This window comes from Canis lupus, chromosome 30 (genome assembly GCF_003254725.2).
Source record: "Canis lupus dingo isolate Sandy chromosome 30, ASM325472v2, whole genome shotgun sequence".
Classification (NCBI taxonomy): domain Eukaryota; kingdom Metazoa; phylum Chordata; class Mammalia; order Carnivora; family Canidae; genus Canis; species Canis lupus.
The window spans coordinates 8,306,178-8,328,069 of NC_064272.1; the positions used below are offsets into that span (position 1 = coordinate 8,306,178).

At 38.1% G+C, this 21,892-nt stretch overlaps 1 protein-coding gene across 1 annotated transcript in view; it reads right to left on the reverse strand.

Annotated features, from left to right (window-relative positions):
* INO80 (INO80 complex ATPase subunit) overlaps positions 1-21,892 on the reverse strand; it is a 129,138-nt gene that overhangs the window by 43,158 nt on the left and 64,088 nt on the right. The window contains exons 22-25 of the mRNA XM_025473152.3: positions 20,581-20,648; positions 19,776-19,869; positions 18,834-19,005; positions 3,128-3,268 (exon numbers count right to left, since the gene is read on the reverse strand). Coding sequence (XP_025328937.1) covers positions 3,128-3,268; positions 18,834-19,005; positions 19,776-19,869; positions 20,581-20,648 — 475 coding nt within the window. The remainder of the gene's footprint in view (positions 1-3,127; positions 3,269-18,833; positions 19,006-19,775; positions 19,870-20,580; positions 20,649-21,892) is intronic.

A 21,892-nucleotide genomic window follows, 5' to 3' on the forward strand; every position in this document is an offset into this window, starting at 1 on the left:
TCACTCCTAGGCCCTTTTATAGTTTAAAAACAAAACAATTTTTTTCTAGTTATAAACTTTCACATATTTTCCAATTTCATTTTGCGATATTCTTCCAAGTCCAGGACTGAAAACTAGGAGGTATGTGAGGCCCAGTTCTTAGGGACATATTTTTTAATGTTTTGATAAGCTTCTTTGGCAGGAGCCGTGGATCAAAATATATGCAGAATCACAGAATGTCGTATCATAAGTATGTAAGCAGTGAACTCAATGAGGTCCAAAAGGAGGCACTTCTAATTAAACTGTGCTTCCCAAGTGAGCTCTATCCTAGACAGCCTCCACCCATTCTGCTAACCCCAAGTGGCCTTCCTGATTGCTCAGAAGCAGGGGGGAGATGAAGCATGACATACCATTTTTCCCTCCGCACAAATGGAAATGTATACTCCCTTCAGTCTCATATGAAAAAACCTCTGTTTCTTGCTTCATTAACTTCCTAAACTATAGTATCTTCAAGGGCTGTCTCCTCAAGCATTTAGTGCGTCCTTCCTGAGGACATGTATACTCCTGCTCTAGCTCTAGAAAGCGTGACCACTCCAAGCGCTTCAGTTTTTTGGTAAGATGGATTTCCAGGATCTTAGTTTATTAACCCTGCAGGATTATTTCTTCAGCTAATGAGAAAACAGCTCCTGTGATTCCTTCCTTAGTGGCACAGTTCTTCCAGAACTGACCCTAAAGTTTCCATAGCACAAGATAGGGACATGAACTTGTTTTAGCTCAAGGCCAAGGTTAAGACTTCAAAGGAAATCAGCACCTCCCATCCCCAAATGGGTTAGAAATCAATATAAGATAACCAAGGTATCTCAGGATTATTCACACTCCAGACCTGATGTGAAAAGTAAAAGCTTATGTATGAATGTATAAAATATTGACATATTTAAAGCTTCTCTTCCTGTCCACATAACCACAGTGTAATTACTCTCATTTCAGGTTTGGAACCTGCTATGTGAAGAAACTACAAAGAATTATGGAAAGAGGAGCTGAGTAGGAAAGGAAGGTACTGGGGAGGAGCGCTTTAGCCAAATGATAAAAAGTCCCCTATTCTCTGCCTGCCAACACACCTTTATAGTATTCTAGCCTTCTTCAAGCTAGTCACCATTTATTGTTCTTTAGGGAAACAGCAGCACAAGGCATGATAATTTAGATTTTGGGCTCCTCAGAAAACAAGTCTTCAGTTGTACTGTTGGGGTATTACAGGTATGAGGATGGTGGGAAAGTGAGGTGGTTCTTTAGAATGGTTGGCTACAGAGCTATGAGTGGAACAAATGAAGAATTTTTATGCCAGTAAATGCAATGACAGCCTAAGACAGCTTGCTTTTTAATTGGCTCTATAAATCACTGGGGATATGAGAAATCAAACTATCTGGATATCCCTCTCTGAAATCTAGACTTCCTCTTATTAGGCCACTCAGTATATACACATCAGATCGGGAGGGTGAGAAGAAAATGAACCATACAACTATGAAGCCTGAAGATCACTTTCCACAGAAGCAACTGACTTTAGATGTTTTCTAGAAAAGGTGCATTTCCTTGCATCGACTTAAGCTTCAAAGACCAAAAATGCTTTGGAAGAACAGGATACAAAGAAAATCTAAATACTTTCTATTTAGATAGCCAATATAAATCAAAGTTGACAGTGGTCTGGGAATCAAGTTCATGTAGTACAGGGTCAGCAGAAAGAAGGGAAAGCAGGCAGGAGTCAATGGGACTCATCCTTTTTTTTTCTTTCTTAAAGATTTTATTTATTTATTCACAAACACAGAGAGAGGGGCAGAGACATAGACAGAGGGAGAAGCAGGCTCCATGCAGGGAGCCTGACGTGGGACTCGATCTTGGGTCTCCAGGATCATACCCCAGGCTGCAGGCAGCGCCAAACTGCTGCACCACCGGGGCTGCCCCTACCATCTCATTTCCATTCAGCTTTCTTGGGACCCTCTGCCAGATCCTGACCTTTGAGAACTTAATAAAGATACGAGCTGATGTAAAAACGACAGAAAAATATCACCAAGGAAGATTCAAAAGGCTCCACATTCTTTAAATAGAACTATGAACACAGCGTTAAGTGTAGAATAAGTGGAGAAAACAAGGTGAAACACAGAAGGGTAAGAAATGTTGGCCTCTAGAGCGTTTTGCTGGCTAACTCAAAGACGCCCCTTACAGCAAAAGAAATTGAGCCAGGAAGATAGAAATGTGTTCTCTGCTCTAACCAGAGTCTGGCGTATCTCTACTCTGCCCCTCTCCCTTCATATACTTCTTCAGAACTGTAAGAGAGCTTCTGTCTAGCTCTGATCAATGACAGGAAAGAGAGGAAGAGGTAAGTAGAGTAAAAAAACACTGCATTGTGCAAAGGGGAGCCTTTGCAGCGATGGTATTGGCAATTATCAGAGTATCCTGTTTTCATAAATGGAGTATTAGGAAGGATCTAACAGATGCTCAATGCTGAAACCACAACAGAAACTGCTCCCAACCTGCAAATAAAACTAGGACTGCTAAATGGTGAATACAGCACAACAGAGGGAACATACTTGTGAACCACAGTCTAGGCAGGGCTGCTGAGGAAAGTGATGGAACACCATAGGAAGAAATTTTTTAATGCTGGAGTGTTACGTTTCCTTTTGTTATTTGGAGACTGTACCAAGGTGATAAGGCCAGATCAAATCTCCCTTCCAATCTGGCTCCCTCCTCTGAAAAACCCTCAAAAACCTCAATGCAGGTAACAAATGGCTCTCTTTCCTTTTCAAATATTCCGCTGTCCCTGACCCTGCTGCTTGGTGATAATCTACCTGACAGATGGCTTGCTCCCATGGTAGTTTAGAGCCCCCGCCTAAATGAAAGGAACTACACAGGAGAGACATTGCCAGGGAAAGAAGTCATTCCCATCTATCATACAACAGTTCTCAAACCAACACTATTTAAAGGAAAGAATACTGTCTTGGGAAAGCCAGGACCACATATGTCTCCTAAATACTGAAGATTTATGTTTCTTAAGGTCCAAACAGCTTAAAACAGTTCTGTTTAAGAAATGGATCTCTTAAAAGTTGGTTTATTTCTTCAAGTATCTATTTTGTCTCTTCCCTCTTGTGACACTTACTCGTGGACTGGCCACACACAAAAAAGATGGCAGTTCAGTGAGCAGGCAGCAACGAAGCGAGGAGGTAGCTGATCTCCGCTGATGGATGACCTGGTCTGAGTAGCCACTCACTGCTTTGCAGTGGCTGCTGAAAACCAGTGACTACAAAACAAAAAATGCAAATTAGTGTCATTGGCAAATATGTCATTACAAGTTTAATGCAAGCAAAATGGAAAAAAAGTCACATATTAAACGTCTGACTTAAACATATTCTTTTTTTTTTTTTAAAGATTTTATTTATTTATTCATGATAGTCACAGAGAGAGAGAGAGAGAGAGAGGCAGAGACAAAGGCAGAGGGAGAAGCAGGCTCCATGCACCAGGAGCCCGACGTGGGATTTGATCCCGGGTCTCCAGGATCGTACCCTGGGCCAAAGGCAGGCGCCAAACCGCTGCGCCACCCAGGGATCCCCTAAACATATTCTTCTTACTGAATATTGTTAATTCTAATAGATAATAAACCAGTAATTAGAATCAAATGCATAATACAGTCAAGGTCCATGCTAATTTTTAAAAACATGGTTTTATTAATATACTGTAAGCAAGTGGCATTTCTAATTCTATCTTTTTATGGAAGAGATACTGTTAATTATAAATAGAGCAAAACTTTCATTAGACAAAACAAAGTATATATGAGGGGGAAGTTTGGTTCATTTGTTATACCATGAATAAAAACTCATGTCTTGCATTAAAAACATGATGGCCAACAATATTTCCTTCTAAATTTTTCTATAAGGCACATTTAAAAAATTTATTTATTCATGAGAGAGACACAGAGAGAGGCAAAGACATAGGCAGAAGGAGAAATAGGATCCCTGTGGGGAGCCTGATGCGGGGCTCGATCCCAAGACCCCAGGACCATGACCTGAGCCAAAGGCAGATGCTCAACCACTGAGCCACCCCAGTGCTCCGCCCTCCCTTTTAAGATTTAAAGTAATCTCTATACCCAAAGTGGGGCTCAAACTTACAACCCTGAGATCAAGAGTCGTATGCTCTACTTACTGACTGAGCCAGCCAGGCATAGCCTGTTTAGCATCACATGTGTATACTAACAGTGCAGTGTACAACTGACCCTTGAAGAACGTGGTTTTGGAATGTGTGGGTCCACTTACACATGTATTTTTTAAAAAATGCAAATACAAATGTAAATGTATTTTCTTTGTGATTTCCTTAATAACATTTTCTTTTCTCCAGCTTACTATCTATAACACTGATAACATACAAAATTTGTGTTAATTGGCTGTTTATGTTATTGGTAAGGCTTCCTGTCAACAGTAGGCTATTAGTAGTTAAGTTTTGGGGAAGTCAAAAATTATACTTGGATTTTTGACTGCAAAGAGGGTCGGCATCCCTAACTGCTGCATTGTTCAAGGATCAACTGTAGTTCTAGTAACTTAGCTTGTCTTATTTATTCAGTGACATCAATACAAGAGGTCAGGAAAAGAAAACAATATTGCTTTAGTTCCTTTATCTGACCACTTAAAAATATGTATAAATTCTTCATTAGTATTACTGTATCAATACAGTTTAACAAGACTAAAAGTTCATATTAAAACTTCAGTTCAGGGATCCCTGGGTGGCGCAGCGGTTTGGCGCCTGCCTTTGGCCCAGGGCGCGATCCTGGAGACCCGGGATCGAATCCCATGTCGGGCTCCTGGTGCATGGAGCCTGCTTCTCCCTCTGCCTGTGTCTCTGCCTCTCTCTCTCTATGTGACTATCATAAATAAATAAAAAAAAATAAAATAAAAATAAAACTTCAGTTCATAGGCATTCATGCAAAAGATATTTTAAAAGTATGCAATGTTCACATAAAAGAATGTGTCAGTGGGATTATAGTGTTCTTTATTACAGATGCAATTCTTCAGTGCAATGCTAGACATTTTATCTTTGGATCTTCATTCTTGATTACTTAATTTTTTTCTTTATTTTTTTTTCTCAGATAAGGCAGGTTGTAACCTGAATAACTATATGGATGAAGATAATACATACACAAGGTAGTCAAATTTATACATTGTTATAAGGTCAAGAAAACAAACTGCAAGAGAACAGTAAACAGGACTCTGTACAGAAGAATAGCTATAATTCCAGTACCAAAATCTTCGAGGACTGAATCTCTTTCAAGGCTTCTTTATTCTGCAGGTATCTTTTCCCAAAATAAATGGGCTCTTCAGGATCATGGTTCCAGAGAAGCCATCTCAAGTTGTCTAGCAGAATATGTGTATCATAATCCATTTCCATGAACCAATCAGCATTTTCTAAGTAATACTCATGAACAAACTGAAAGGCTTTAAAACTGTTTCCAGGGGAGTCGGGCCATGTCCAATGGTTTCCAACCACACTGAATGGAAGTCTTTACAATACTTTATCACAACATTGGGTCCACGTAGCTTTGGCATGTTTAATATTTTCCTCTGGATGTGGACGTCCAGAAAAGAATTTTAACCTTCCAATAGTTTTTCAATAGTAATCTGCATTCTCATCTTTATGTTGGTGAGCATGTACATTGAAGTTCATCCACCTCACTATATATTTATGTCCATTACCTTCTGAATGCCTAAGGTAAGGATCATTGCAAAGATGATTAGACCAGGTATCATCCTGTTCTTCTAATACTTGATACTAGATAGCTAAGAACATACACTTTTAAAAAAAATCCTATTCCTACTGCAAAGAAGGTAGTCATTTTTCTTGTTTTCTGCATGCACGTTTTTTTATTATTGGTGGTAAGCCTCTTTACCCCTCTCCCAGGAGGTGGAGAGATGAGTCTAGTGGCTACTGCTCATGTCATCAAGTTACAGTTGTAGTAGGTTCAGGACTGCTAGTTGGGGTGCCTACAGCCATCCAGGTGGCTGAGGCAGCAGCAGCTGACCTAAAGACCTCTGAATTGTTTACCAACTTCTAGAGTACTAACTAAGTAACATCTCTGCCAGAGATAGTTATCCTCATTTTAAGTATTCTCAAATGGCAGAATTAAACAAAGCCTATTCCTTACTTCATTCTTAAAATGTAAAGTTGAAAGATGAAAGAATATTTCCTTCAGTTATCTTCTCATCAACACAATTTATTAATAAGAAAGTTAACGTTTTAGCTATAGAGAGTCCTTTTAACACAATGTTATTTGTGATACCTTTCTGGAAAAAGCCTAATGATAACTCTACTCCCAGAGGTGGTCATTCACAAATTAAAATATGTTCACTTGTCTTAAATGAGCTAGGTTAAGATAGTATTCTCATTGGAAGTCACTAAGGCAAGGTGATTTGTAGCTTTAAGATTAAAAACAAAACCAAAACCCACTAGCTCAAAATGCTCATACACAGCCTTAGCTTTAGAGAAATCCTGAACACCTCCAGCATATTTTATTCAATCTATACTTTTTTTACATTATTTTCTCTCTACTTTTTTTACATTATTTTCTCTTAACAGTGGTTCCATCAATTCTTCCTCAGTACAGATGGTCCTTTAATGCGACACTACTCACTATTCCCTTCACATAACGACATGAACTAGACACTGCTCCCTACAAAAAAATTTAATGCTTAACACAATAAGGGACACCTTAAATGCCAATACCTAAGATGAGGTGGAGGAGGGACAGAAAGAAAGGTAAATTACTGCTTTAGTCTGTTTTGGACTAAAACAAATTAGAAAAAAAGACAATGTCACACTATGGGAGACATGATTTGGTTATGATATGGGCACAGGTTTTGCTGTTCTGTTGTCCCTTCCTCATGCTCTCGAGTGTCTTCATTATCCTGTAGGCATTGGCAGCTTTGTGTGCGTCTTGCTACCAGAATCACAATATGCACATAGCAGACTTTTGTAAAGAGTCTTTTGGCACTATGCAAAAGTCTCAAATGAAAATAAGTTGGGCAGGAAGATAGACCTCACAGCTGTAAACTTCCTGGCATAGTACAGCACAGAAAACATACAAATGTTTTTCCCCTCAGATATAGATCCATTTAACAAGGGGCCATACTTTATTCTCCATGTCTTATTTAAAATTAAAAGGAACATTTATGTTACCATTAGATTTTCATTGCTCAGAAATTAATTTTCTGCTTTTGTTCTTAAAGAATACATCAAACATAGGTATAGACAAAGGTCTCATTTTATTATATTATTTTGCTTTTTAAGTATTTCAATTCCAGTTAGTTAACATACAGTGTTTTATTAGATTCAGGTGTACAATATGGATTCAGTACCCACAATTCCATAATTCACTGGGTGCTCATCATGACAAGTACCCTACTTAATCCCCATTAACCTTCCCCCAAGCCCTCTGCTCTCTGGCAACCATCGGTTTGTTCTCTATAATTAAGAGTCTATGAGGAGAGGTCTCACTTTATTATTATTTTTTTTAAGATTTTATTTATCCATGAGAGACACAGAGAGAGAGAGAGAGAGAGAGAGAGGCAGAGACACAGGCAGAGGGAGAAGCAGGCTCCATGTAGGGAGCCTGATGTGGGACTTGATCCTGGGTCTCCAGGATCACACCCTGGGCTGAAGGCAGTGCTAAACCGCTGAGCCACCCAGGCTGCCCGAGGTCTCACTTTAAATGAAAGGGTGTAGTGGGTGTAGTGTTTATAGACCAAACACTAGACTACATGGATTCTATTTTCTGATATTTTAAGTGACCAAACAGAAAGGGAGAAAATAAAGTACAGAAAAACCCTGAATACAATGGCTTCCCAGGGCATTGGCAGCTTTCATGATCTCATGAAGTAACAACAGATATAAATACTGAAGTTGCAAATTAACATTTAGCAGATGAGTTTTTGAAAACTTCCTGTCTGCAATTCTTCATCAATAGCCAGTCACAGCTCTCTAAGCATTTAATAGAGACAATGTTTAAAACTTAAACACACAACACTCTTTTTAAAAACAATTCTTGCTAACAGACACACAAAATAAATAAAGATAAAACAGAGACGCTCCCAACACAGTTCACACCTATGGCAGCTCGATACTAGGTATAGTTCCTGGGGAAGGAGCTTGGCAGAGCCACTCTCACTGCTCTGGTACACGGAGGCCTATAATGGCTCAGTGCAAAACAAATGCTGAATGCGATTTCCCCTTTTTGCCTTTTTTTTTTTTTTTGGTAAAAAAGTCCTCTTCAGATTTCTTTTGGTTAGTGAAAGAGGTATAACCCTGAGCTTTTGAAAAGTGGGGGACACTCTGAACTCTGCTTCTGCCAATCATCATTTTTAACTGGTTATAGCATAAAATCTGCTTTGCCTCCTCAAAAGATGACTACATAGTATATATTCTATAGATTCTGGATTTTGTCTTTATTCTTCTAAGCAAAACAAAATTAAAAAGAAAAAGATTCTTTTTTTTTTTTTTTTAAGATTTTATTTATTCATGATAGACATAGAGAGCAAGCGAGCGAGAGAGGCAGAGACACAAGCAGAGGGAGAAGCAGGCTCCATGCCAGGAGCCCGACGCAGGACTCAATCCCGGGACTCCAGGACTGCGCCCCGGGCCAAAGGCAGGCACCAAACCGCTGAGCCACCAGGGATACCCAAAGAAAAAGATTCTTATGTGTAAGACTTGTACTCTTTAATCCTTACAAAACTGTACAAGAAAGGAACTCTAGCCAGAGCTCACAGTGGGGAAGGAGGTGTGTGAGAACGAATTCATGAAAAATTTGAACTACTATTCCTTCTTAAAATTCTCACCAGTAAAGCAAGGGTGGAGCACAATAAAATTAAGTGGAACGTAGTGAACCATTCTGACTTCTCCACAAGTATCACAAGAGAAAAATATCAGACAAGCATTCCCATCAAATAAGAGAGTTTAAAAGGCCCTAAACTTTGTTTAAAACATCCCTAAGTGTCAACTGATTTGTGTCCTTAGCCTAGTCCCTTAGTTCCTTGATATTTATATATCATTCCAAAGCCAGTATTATGAGAAAGATACTTCCTCGAACTCTCTAACACAGAATTCAAACCTAACATTCACTGCAGAGTGAGAACAGGATCTTACAGGTGCACCTCTGGGGGGCGGAAAAGCTTCTGTCTAGATTTATTCATATCCATGGTGGGAAAGAAAGAGGAGAAGACTGGGTTAGACTGCCGAATGACTCAGTAGTATGGGAGCTGAGGTAGTTTATTGGGAACAAGATGACAACAAGTAGCTAAGTCAACATTCATTACCTGTCTTCTAACAGGAATAAGAACAAAGCCTTTACCTGGATGTGAGGACTGGAAGCTGTACTTAGGAGACAGGCTGCTGGAACAATAACTACCACTCTCTTTATAAAACAAATGAAGGCACAGAAGAGAATGAAGGGTTTTCTGCAGTAAGAGGACAAAGCTGCATGTGGAAAAATTAATTCAAAGCTAATTTGATAGCTCCAAAAGAATTTTACGTGAAATTATTATTTGAATAGTACCAGAGAAATAATTCTGACACTTGCTTCCAATTTTAGCACTTCCCCTTGTCTTTGCTCTCAGGTCTGTCCACTCAAGAATAATCCCAAAGGTGCCTGGCTGGCTCACTCGGTAGAGCACTCAACTCTTGATCTCACTGGAGCAAGTGACTCTTGATTTCAGTGTTGTGATTTTGAGCCCCATGCTGGGCACAGATTACTTTAAAAAAACAAAAAAAACCCCCAAACTTCACCTTTAAAAACTGATCTTGAACATGGAATCAACTTGCATGTTCTTCCATCAAAACTTTGTTGTTCTTGTCTTAAAGGTTTTATTTTTTCTCCACACTCAATCAACATGGGGCTCAAAATCACAACACCAAGACACAGATTGAGCCAGCCAGTGCCCACTTCCAACAAAACCTTGAAATATAATTTTTATTTCCTTTGCATAATAAAACAAGGCTATTCTACTATCTAGCACCACAAAAGAAAGCAGAGTTGGAGAAATAGTATCTCTTCATTATGTTTATAAATAATCAAGGTTACACAATCAGAATTAAGTAGGCAAATCAAATAAAAATACAAGATACAGAATACTATTGAGATTGCAATGAAAAAAAATTTTCTTACAAGGACTTAGGGCTTATGACCAATGAATTCCTGAAGATAAAAGTCAAATGTCATTCTGTGTTTACTATTTTCCTCAGCCAGCATTTGCTGTGGCTAATAAAACTGAACAAAATGAGTAACAAAGAGCAGGGAGAGATACCAACATCCTTTAACCAATTTAAGAACTTTCATGATGTCAGTCAGAAGCCATCAATAGCCTAGGCCAAAATATCAGAACTGAGAATATCAAAACAAACTTTATAATGAAATAATATAAAAGCCCAACAGTAAGAGGCTCTGGTCATTTTAAGATATGTTCATAAATTCTCTGGTAACTGGTAACTTTCTCTTCAAAAGTAGAGCCTAGTTCTCTACTCTTAGCATAACTCCCAAACCTAGATCATAAAAGGCATTGTGGCTCTTCTTTGTGCTTTTGCACATTTTTTATGTCATGTTAAGCTTAGTTTCAGAGATTCCAGAAACTGTAAAACTTTCTTTGTGGCAGAGACTATCTTTCCATTAATTACAGAGCTCGCACCAATATTCAGTGGAGTTTTCTACCTTATAAAAAGGGTACGCCTGGGTGGCTCAGCAGTTGAGCGTCTGCCTTTGACCCAGAGCATGATCCCAAGATGCAGAATGAGTCCCACATAGGGCTCCTGGCAGGGAGCCTGCTTCTCCCTCTCTGTGTCTCTCATGAATAAACAAAAACAACAATAACAACAAAAAAGGTAGCTAACCACTTTGCTTCCCCACCAATTGTCTGTCTCTTGCATATTCAATTTCCTTCTTTGCAGTCTTCTTCCATTTTAATCTTCAAATCTGAGTCTCCGCTTTCCCACAAATTCAACTTTGATTAAACCCAGAGTCCCTCCTGAAATACCTCTCTATTCTTTTTAAAAATTTTATTTGACAGAGACAGAGAGAGCACAAGGAGGGAGCAGCTAGCAGAGGGAGAGGGAGAAGCAAGCTCCCCGCTGAGCCAGGAGCCTGATATGGGGCTTGATCCCAGGACTCTGGGATCATAACCTGAGTCAAAGGCAGACACTTAACCAAATGAGCCACCAGACGCCCCTGCAACTGGCTACCAGATTACTCCTTCCAATGGCTTCACAGTAGCTACCAAGTTTATTTCCCCAAGACTACAATTATAGCATCTGTGGAAGAATGCAACTAAAAAAAGGGCTAAGACTCCTGGTTTAATAACTAAATCTCAAAAGACTGGCATTTAAAGATTCCTTTTTGGCTTTTTCTCTTGTTTAGCTCCAGTCTTTGACTTGGAATATCCTTCCTCCTACCCATTATCTCTATCACTCCAAGTTCAACTAAAACAACACCATTTCTACAAAGACTTTTGTCCATTTCAATCTAAAGTGATTTCCGATTCTGAACTTTACTACTAATTATCCACCATCAATCTGGCAATTAACTCCGATTCTGAACTTTACTACTAATTATCCACCATCAATCTGGCAATTAACTATGTCTTCTTCCAACTTTTATACTGAATCATTTTTGTTTTTAAAGTCTTTCTAGGGCACCTGGGTGACTCAGTTGGTTAAGTGTCTAACTCTTGGTATTGGCTCAGGTCATGATCTCAGGGTCATGAGATCAAGCCCTGTGCCCTGCTCCAAGCTCAGCAGGGAATGTGCTCAAGATTCTCTTTCCGTCTGCCCCTCACCCCATGCACTCTTTAAAAAAAAAAAAAAAATATATATATATATATATATACATATATATATATATGTATATATATATAGCAGTACCTAGGTGGCTCAGTCAGTTAAGTGTCTGCCTTGAGCTCAGGTCATGGTCTCAGGGTCCTGGGACTGAGCTCCTAACTGGGTCTCCCTGCTCAGCAGGGAGTCAGCTTCTACCTCTCCCCTGCCCCTCCCCCTGCTCGTGCTTTCTTCCTTACAAATAAATAAAATCTTAAAAAATATATATATATATAAGGTCTTTTTAAGTCTGCGTGTATGTTTACTACATGGGTGAATGCTTTTTCAAACCAGAAAACAGGGACCATGCCTGTTAACGCACCCTGCCCACTGCAGACACTACCTGACAGGTTAGCATTAATTATATATGCTCTCTGTGGGAGTAGACTGACACTGGGAGGAGGCTATTTTTAAAAATATTTTATTTAAATTCATTTTGCCAACATACAGTATATAATACCCAGTGATCATCCCATCAAGTGCCCTCTTTAGTGCCAGTCACCCAGTTACTTCATCCCCCAACGCTCCTCCCCTTCTGCAAACCTTTATTTCCCAGAATTAGGAGTCTCTCATGGTTTGTCATCCTCTCTAATTTTTTCCCCACTCAAGTTTCTCTGGGAGGAGGCTATTCTAAAGGAAGCCTGAACTAGCAGAGAAAAAGGAGCATTAGACAATCCCTGATCATTAAGCCAAGATCACATTCTACTACCAGAGATTCATTCAATCAATAAGTTCTTCTGACATATAGATCAATTCACCCATTCACTGCAAGTGGCCCTTGGTATTTAACAATTAAAAACAGTATGGAGAGAGAAAGAAGAGTGTGTGAAGGAGAAGGAGTATTTCCCCCAATTAATATTGGGCCCTTCCCTCTATCATCATTCCTTACTCAATTAAGCTTCTTTTACTATCCAAACTAGTGGTCTACAAAGAAAGCTTCATAGCCAAGATTAATAAGGTAAATAATATTAACATGTTAGTTAAAGTGTATCATTTTAAAGAAAATAATACACAGGTAAAGTAGTCACAATGGAATTAAGTATAATTCAGTAACAGGGGGAAATAATCAAAAAACATCTGGGACCAGTAGTCTATATATCTACAATGTTGAAGAGTTTAAAATATTTATAAGCTGATTCTAAAATTTACATAAGAATGCAAAAAGCCAAGAAGAGCCAAGGCAATAATGAAGAAAGATGAAGCAGAAGACCTATGCTACCAGTTATCAAAACCTATGAAGCTATATATAGTTCAGACAGAGTGGTACTGGTTTCAGGATAGACAAATGGACTTCCTAATGGAACAGAAAAGGGCCCAGAAACAGACCCATACATATACAACCACCTATTTAGCAAAAGCAATGCTGAGGGCAGTAAGGAAAATCATTTCAATAATTGGACAATAAATGACAATCCTTACCACAGACTAAAAAAAACACAATTCCTTGTAGGTTGGAATGTGAAAGGTAAATTAAAAAAAACTTATGGAGGAAAACACAGAGGATTATTTTCATGACCTTTGTATATGCAAAAACTTCTTCCAACAGGACACAAAAATGCTAACTATTTAACAAAAGACACCACTGAGAGTGCAAAAGTAAACTGCAGAGTTGAAGATAATCTGCAATACATAAAGACTACAAATCACTTTGAAAACATAGACACCCTCATAAAAAAATAAGATCTTTGAATAAGAATTCATAAAAGAGGGCAGGCCCCAGTGGCGCAGTGGTTTGGCGCCACCTGCAGCCTGGGGTGTGATCCTGGAGGCAGGGGATTGAGTCCCACGTCGGGCTCCCTGCATGGAGCCTGCTCCTCCTTCTGCCTGTGTCTCTACCTCTCTCTCTCTCTCTCTCTCAATAAATAAATAAATCTTAAAAAAAAAAGAATTCATAAAAGAGGTTATCCAAATGGCTAATAAGCATTAGAAAGGGTATTCAATATCATTATTCATAAGGGAAATGTAATTTAAAGCCTCAGTGAGATACCATGGCACAGAGGGGCTAAAATGAACAAATAACATTACATTCTGGCAAAGATGTGGAACAACTAGAACCTCTCACATGCTGTTACTGAGAGTGAAAATACTGGTCCAATTGTTTCAGAAAACTGTTTGGCATTATCTATTAAAGATGACCATAAGCATACGTTATGATCCAGCCATTTGACTACTAGATACTCTACAAAATACATATGAATTTTCACTAAAAGATGTGTATGGTAATACCCACAACAGTAGTATTTATAATAACAAAAACTAGAAAGCACCCAAATATTTGCCCACAGCAACTCTTGGGAAAGCAAGGAGGACAGAGCAATGGAGAGGGAAAAGTAAATGGTAACGGGCACAAGGGATTTCTGGAGTAGAGTTCCAGTAGTGTATCTGAAGTAATACAGCTGCATAATTTTTGCACTTTCTCATATGTGTGTTAGTATCTCTAGGACAGCCATGGCAACAAAAATGAAGACATAAAAAGTTTAATATGCTACACTTATTACTTCTGTCTCTAATGTACTTGGCTTGTTATCTACTAAAGCAAAGCAAATGCTCATCTTTTCAGAATCAAGTTAGCTGCTTCTTAGAATCATGAGTTCATATAGTAGCTAACTAAAAAAAAAATTTTTTTAACTTGCCTAATAACTTCATTAGGGTACTTACTGGTTATCATGCCCAAATTTTATTCCTACCCCCACAAGATTTAAAGATGGACCCCACATTTATGTCAGTCCTTTTCAAATCTTTCATGACTTTTCTCATCCTTCTTAAGTGTAACTCACCATCTGAATTATAGTATTTCTCGAGTTATACTATTGGAACATTTACTGAAAATAGTAGGGGCACCTGGGTGGCTCAGTGGTTGGGCTTCTACCTTTGGCTCAGGTCATGATTCCCGGACCCTAGGATGGAGTCTTACATCAGGCTCCCCCACAGGGGCCTGCTTCTCCCTCTGCCTATGTCTCTGCCTCTCTCTGTCTCTCATAAATAAATAAAATCTTTAAAAAATATATAGTAAGCATAGTTATAAGTCTATTTCCAGTGAAAATAAAAACTCTGATTCCACAGTAGTAAAATCCCTATTTAAACAAAGTGATCTTCCATAGGATTGTAAATTATATTAACAATGCCAGAAATATTTTTCTAGACCTCAAAAATAGCAAACAAGTCATATAAGGCATGAGAGGCACAAAACACATATAATGAATTTATCCCAAACAAGAGATTCCAAGACTTTATATTTAAAACTAACTGAAAAACTCAAGCATCAGCACAACAGATAATTATAACCTATAAATCTTAGCACTCTTAGCCAATCTTTGAGGAGTTATTATTTTTTTTATTTTATTTTTTTTAAAGATTTTATTTATTTATTCATGAGAGACAGAGAGAGAGAGAGAGAGAGAGAGAGAGAGAGAAGCAGAGACACAGGCAGAGGGAGAAGCAAGCTCCATGCAGGGAGCCCGACGTGGGACTCGATCCAGGGACTCCAGGATCACGCCCTGGGCTGAAGGCGGTGCTAAATCGCTGAGCCACCAGGGCTGCCCAAGTTATTTTTTTTTAAAGACTTTTTTTGTCAAAAAAAAAATTTTTTTTTAATGGAAAACTGGCAGGATCAGAGCAGACTATGAAATTTCAAAGGGTGGCTTTCAGGTGTGTATGTACGCTAAAATATCATGCATCTTAGTTTTAACTTTTATATTCTTAATTAACAAATTTTGGAAATCTAAAGGATTAGGTGTCCAAAATTTCATTTTCTACTCTTCTTTGCATAACAGACAAAACCAGTGTTCTCTAGATAAATACTTCATGAATAAGAAAAACTTAGGTTAGATAAACCAGTGTGAGAAACAGGACAGTCATGGTGACAGGCATATTCTAACAAAGCCATTTTTGGGGGTCAATTCTCATAATAAATCACTTTGCTCAAGCTTGGATCCCGTGGGTTCTTCTAAATTAGTTATCTTTACTTATACAATCTCCGAATCCCAGGTATATAACAGTTACATACCAGAATATACTAAGACAGAGACGGACCTTGACTATTCACTGTATGTCAGAGTTCCTACAATGAAATGTGCATTCAGCTCTCTGAGCAACTTCTGGTGTTCTCTTTCACATTCAGAAAGTCAGATTCTTCCTTAAGTTCCAAATGTTAGTTTCTTTATTTTCTTACTATTAAAAAGAATGATCCAGAATGGTCTACGTGGGGATTAATACTATGCCTATTAATACTATAAGGTCACATAATGCTCTATTTCTCAAACTGTGAGTAGTGAGGATCATGAAATAATTTTTTAGTAGGTTCCAACTAACATTAAAAAAAAGAACAAAAGGAAAAAATCAGGATACATTGTACATGAAGGTTAAGTATTATTTTGTGAATATTGTTATAAAAATTTATATGTATATGCAGTATTTCGTGTATCTATAACACTTACCAGGTTGTGATATAAAATATTCTTTAAAAAAATATTCCTGTGTTATGGTTACACTTCAATAGCCACAGATCTAATGGACTTTATTATATTTTTATTAATTGTTACACATGGAGACTCAACAAAATAATTCCTTATTCAAAAGTTAGGGCAACCTTTAAGATACTATGTAAAGATCATTCTGCTTAATTGAAAGCAGTAATTTCTTAAGACAGATTAACAAACTGGCAAAATACACTGCCTGGTTGATACCTCAATATATACATGTTGGTGATAAGGATGATGAATTCAAAAGCAGAGCTTTTGTATGCTTAGTGTTCCTAAGCATACAGAATTAGCTTTCAGCTACCTGCAACCCACTGGTTATGGACATGGTAAGCCCCTATGACAGCAAATGTCCATCCACAACATGAAATAAAATTAAAAAGGAAATGAAAGTGAATCTAACTTCAATTAGATAACCTTATAGATTTCTGTGTCAATTCCCCATAAGGCATACTGCCATATCTCAATTTCTCAGGAAATTCATTAACTGATACAAGGACCTCACTGAACAGATACACTGAATACACTACTTTATTTTCAGAAAATAGAAGAATACAAATAAGGGAAGGAAGATCTTTGAGAGTTATGTAAGATGTAGGTGTCTACATAAGAAGGCATAATAAGCCCCTAGGAGAATGGTGCTTCCTGTATAAAAAAACAAAACAAAACAAAAAACTAGCAATGATTTATAACTATAGTAATGGAAATTACCCAATGTAGCTGAACCAGTCTATAGGAGGAAGTCAGGCAACTCTTGACCAGGTATAGCAATATCTCACTAGTAGGAAATGGCTTTGTCACCACTGACTACGTTATTCCAACAGGACTGGAACCTAATTCCACTCTCCTTTTTACATTACCAATCTCTCCAGAGTCCAAAAAAGTACATAAAGCAATGCTTGAGAAACCAATAGGGAAAACAGAAGGAAATCATATGGGTTCTTCAGTATAAGGGGGCAAATACCAGGTCCAACCAAAGAATATCCAATATTCAATAGCAATTAACTGTAAGACTAATGGCCATTAATTTTCTAGCGAACACAAGGAAAATGCTCTGTCTTAAGTTTTAATTTTGTTGAAGAACCGCAACATATAAATAGACAAATCTTTTTTTCAAAACTTTCAAAACTCTACAGTGTTCCCCATTTCATTCAGAATAAAACCCAAGTTTTTGCAATAAGTGATGATATCCCTTATGATGTGGACTTATATCTATAACCTTATTTCCTGTCACTTTCTCACCTATTCTACAATGGCTAAACAGTTATATGAAAAAGTGTTCAACATCATTATTTTTCATGAAAATATAATTTCAAATCACAATGAGGTAACACTACAAATGCAACAAAATGGACTGACAATATCAGGTATAGGCAAGGAGGATGAACAGCAACAGACTTCTCACACTGCTAGTGGGACTATACATTTTTAAAACCTTTTTGGAAAAAGGCTTGGCAAGGACTGCTAAGTATAAACATACATATGCCTGATGATGCAGTAATTTCATTCCTAGATATAAACCCCAAAGAAATTAGTACTTACATTTATCAAAAGGCATGTACAAGAATATGCATTGCACTTTTTTTTAATATATTTTTTTAAATTTTTATTTACTTATGATAGTCACACACACAGAGAGAGAGAGAGAGGCAGAGACACAGGCAAAGGGAGAAGCAGGCTCCATGCACCGGGAGCCCGACATGGGATTCGATCCCGGGTCTCCAGGATTGCGCCCTGGGCCAAAGGCAGGCGCCAAACCACTGCGCCACCCAGGGATCCCATGCGCCACCCAGGGATCCCGCATTGCACTTTTATTTATAATAACTCCAAAATGGAAGCAACCTAAATATCCACCAACAGTAGTACAGGTTATAAAATTGTGGTCTCTTTGTTCAATGGAATATTTCATAGTATTACAAAAAATGCTACAATGCAATGTGGATGAATCTCACAGACATAATATTGAGGGAAAGAAGCTGGACACAAAAGTGCACATAGTGGATAATTCCACTTAAATTAAGGTCAAGAACAGGTAAAAATAAGCTACAGTGATAGAAGAGTTGTTTTGTTGGTTCATTCTGAACTGGAGGTATTAAATGGGAAGATGCATGAGGGAGACTTCTGGGTGCTGGAAATAAATGTTCTATACCTTAATCTAGGTATAGTCTAGTAGTTACACAAGTGCATACACATGGATAAATTCAAAGAATTGTACATTTAAAAGTTCTGTATACTTTACAGTAATATATGCAAAATATATATTAAATATACACACAGGCACAAGTACACACACTATTTTTATATATAGATCCATAAACATACAGAATGCCTATGAAGTTATAGTAAAGCTGTAACTCAATACACTGCTCCCACTCTAGGAACTTGTGGCTCCATGAGGCTATCACTGATTTTACTATTCCTTTTACTGATGCAAAGAGAAGGGAAGGGAAGTACCACCACAGATAGCTGATGGTGAAATTAAGTGCTTACCTTTAACAAAGGGCAGCTGCAAAGGTTGGGAAAGGAGAGTGGAAAATTAACCCCAAGAAGGAAATCCTTGTTTCTCAGATATCTCTGCTGGTTCTCCCCTTCTGGCTCTCCCCAGGAGCGCAGCTGATGGAGCCTGTAGGAGGCTTTCAGAGACAGGAAAAGAGCTAACCATCTGAAACAGACCACAGCAGACATGCTTATTCAGTGCTCCATGGAGGTTTGAGGGTAGTTCAGAGCAGTGAGGAACCTTGTCTTTCATTCATGTGTCTTTTTTGTACATCTCGAGTATTTTAGAAACAGTTCTTTCCTACTTTCAGATGAAGCCATTTCACACTTTTCTTCTATAAATTCTTTGGCATGACTTGGTTTGCTACTATGAAAACTAAAATCTTCCGTAAAGCTCCTCTCAGTGCTAAAGAATATTTGGCTCTATCACAAAAATTCTGTTATAAAAACATCCTCATATTAGAGAGATAGCTTTTTCTAACGAGGTCACTATTTATCACATAAATACAAAATAGTAACATAAGTGAAAGCCATTATTCCAAAGAAAAAGAACACAGAACTAAGTTTCCCAGAATACTCAAGGCAAGCTATGCTGCAATTACTAACAACTAAAGGACTCACTGGCCACTATTTGTCCTAGAGATGCAGATACAACACAGTAGACTAACTAGAAATTAAGAGGATTTAAAGACCTTCTGGTAGTATCTGGGGAGGAGAGTCGAAATAATTTTTATTTAAGGTATATCATGAAGCATCATGCAATTATTAAATGATCAAAAGAAAATTATGATTCCCTTATAAAAATGTTTACTCTTAACAAGAAAAAAATAAAAGGCTTGCTAAGATGATATAATATTAAGTATTTAATTTCACAGTTCAACCTCTCACCCTGTTTATTCCCACCTGCTCTCTCATCAAATTAAGCAAACTTCTCACCTGGCCAAAAGTCCCTGAAGCATGAGGTTTGCCATTTCTGCTGGAGATACATCAATAAAGCGAAGGAAGGAGAAACAACTTTCTTCATTAACACCTGGAATATCAAAGGACAAAGTGAAATCCAAAAGCAAACCAAGAGATAACAGTCAACTAAAGCTACTGAACTGCTGTTGTTTTATTTAACAATGAAAAGATATATAAGGTTTCACCCCAGCCCCAATGATGGAAGTCAGGGTGTTACAATTTTGTACTACAACCCCAAATGGGAGAGGCAAACCTATGAGATATAGCATACATGAGCCAGAGTGGAACTGGCTTATCAGCTACCTTTGGGCTTTTTGGATTCTTGGCTAACTGCCTTTCTCTTTTTATCATGGTAGGAAAAAGAAAAGTATAGAGCTAAAAGATTCTGAACCTTTGCCTTAATTCTCTAGACAATGCTCAAAGTTGAGCTCCTCCTTTCTCTTAGACTAAGGAGGAAGGAACCAAGTCACATTAATGAAACTCCTGCATTGTCTATGTCAAGTTTCAAGGGTGTAAGAAACTCTTAAGAGGCAGGTATAAACTAAAGATGGAAGGTCAATATAATGATTTTTTAAATGATTTTTTATTGCTTCCTGTTATAGCTGCAACTCATAGCATCTACAGATGAAGACAACTAATTTACTTAAAGCTTATCAAGACTCTATAATAAAGACCTAGCATGCAGGCAAAACTATGGCTAGTTGAAAATAAGTCACTCAGCAAAACAGAGCATTCTGTAAAACCCTGGCCTACTTTCCTTCCCCCAAATCAAAACACCTACCTTTTCTGTGAAAGAGAGACTCCTGGATATAGTCTGGTGCAAATGGAGAAAGAAGAACCCTTAACCACCTGTAAAATCAGTAAATAAAATAAAATAAAATAAATCCAACCCAAATATAAATATGGGGAAGTTAACTAGACTGGAGGCTCAAAACTAAAAATAATCTTTTAGATTTGAAACAGTTTCTATTTTTTTTTTTTTAAAGATTTTATTTATTTATTCATGAGAGACAGAGAGAAGAAGCAGAGACACAGGCAGAGGAGAAGCAGGCTCCACGCAGGGAGCCCGATGCGGGACTTCATCCGGGTCTCCAGGGTCACGCCCTGGGCTGAAGGCGGTGCTAAACCGCTGAGCCACCCAGGCTGCCCCTGTTTCTACTTTTAAAAGGCCTATTGCCATATTGTTAGGCAAAAATCATTGCACAAATGTCAGAAAGTACTAAGTAATTAATACAGATATAAGAAAACAATACAAGTTTAAAATAGTCTCAATTTTATTTCAAAGAATCCCAATTTAAAGCTATAAGTTACCATATACTATATTAAACAAACAGCACTATAGCTCTGGTCTATATCCCCCTGCCCATCTAGTTGAGTAACAGCCAGGAGTTATCACAGATAAAGACTTTTTTTTGGGCAGCCCCGGTGGCCCAGAGGTTTAGAGCCGCCTTCAGCCCGGGGTGTGATCCTGGTGACCAGGGATTGAGTCTCACATTCGGCTCCCTGCATGGAGCCTGCTTCTCCCTCTGCTTATGTCTCTGCCTCTCTGTGTGTGTGTCTGTCATGAGTAAATAAATAAAATCTTTAAAAAAATTATTTTTTTAAAAAATATATTTATTTTAGAGAGAGAGCGTCAGCATAGGAGAAGGGGCAGGAGGAAAGAGTAAGGGAGAGAATCTCCAGCAGACTTCCTGCTGAGCGGGGAGCCTGACTTGGGGTTCAGTTCCATGACCCTGAGATCATGACCTGAGTCGAGATTGGGAGTTGGACACTTAATAGACTGGAGCCACCCAGGGACCCCAGAGACAATGAATTCTTAAAATTAAACCCAAGAAATGTGTCTCAATTTCAGATTCATTAGGCTAAATATTGATTATTTTGATAATGCTGCTTATACTGTTTCTCTATAGAAGGAACTCTCCAAATCTAGGATTTTCAAATGTTGATGCGCATAAGAATCCTTTGGGAGCTTGTCAAAAAATCCAGAAGCCAGGGCTATCCTTACTTACAGGTATAGAATGAACCTATACACCTATTTTCTGAATGGAATTGGTCTCTAGCGTATTATATTAACAATCACTTCATCTTTACTA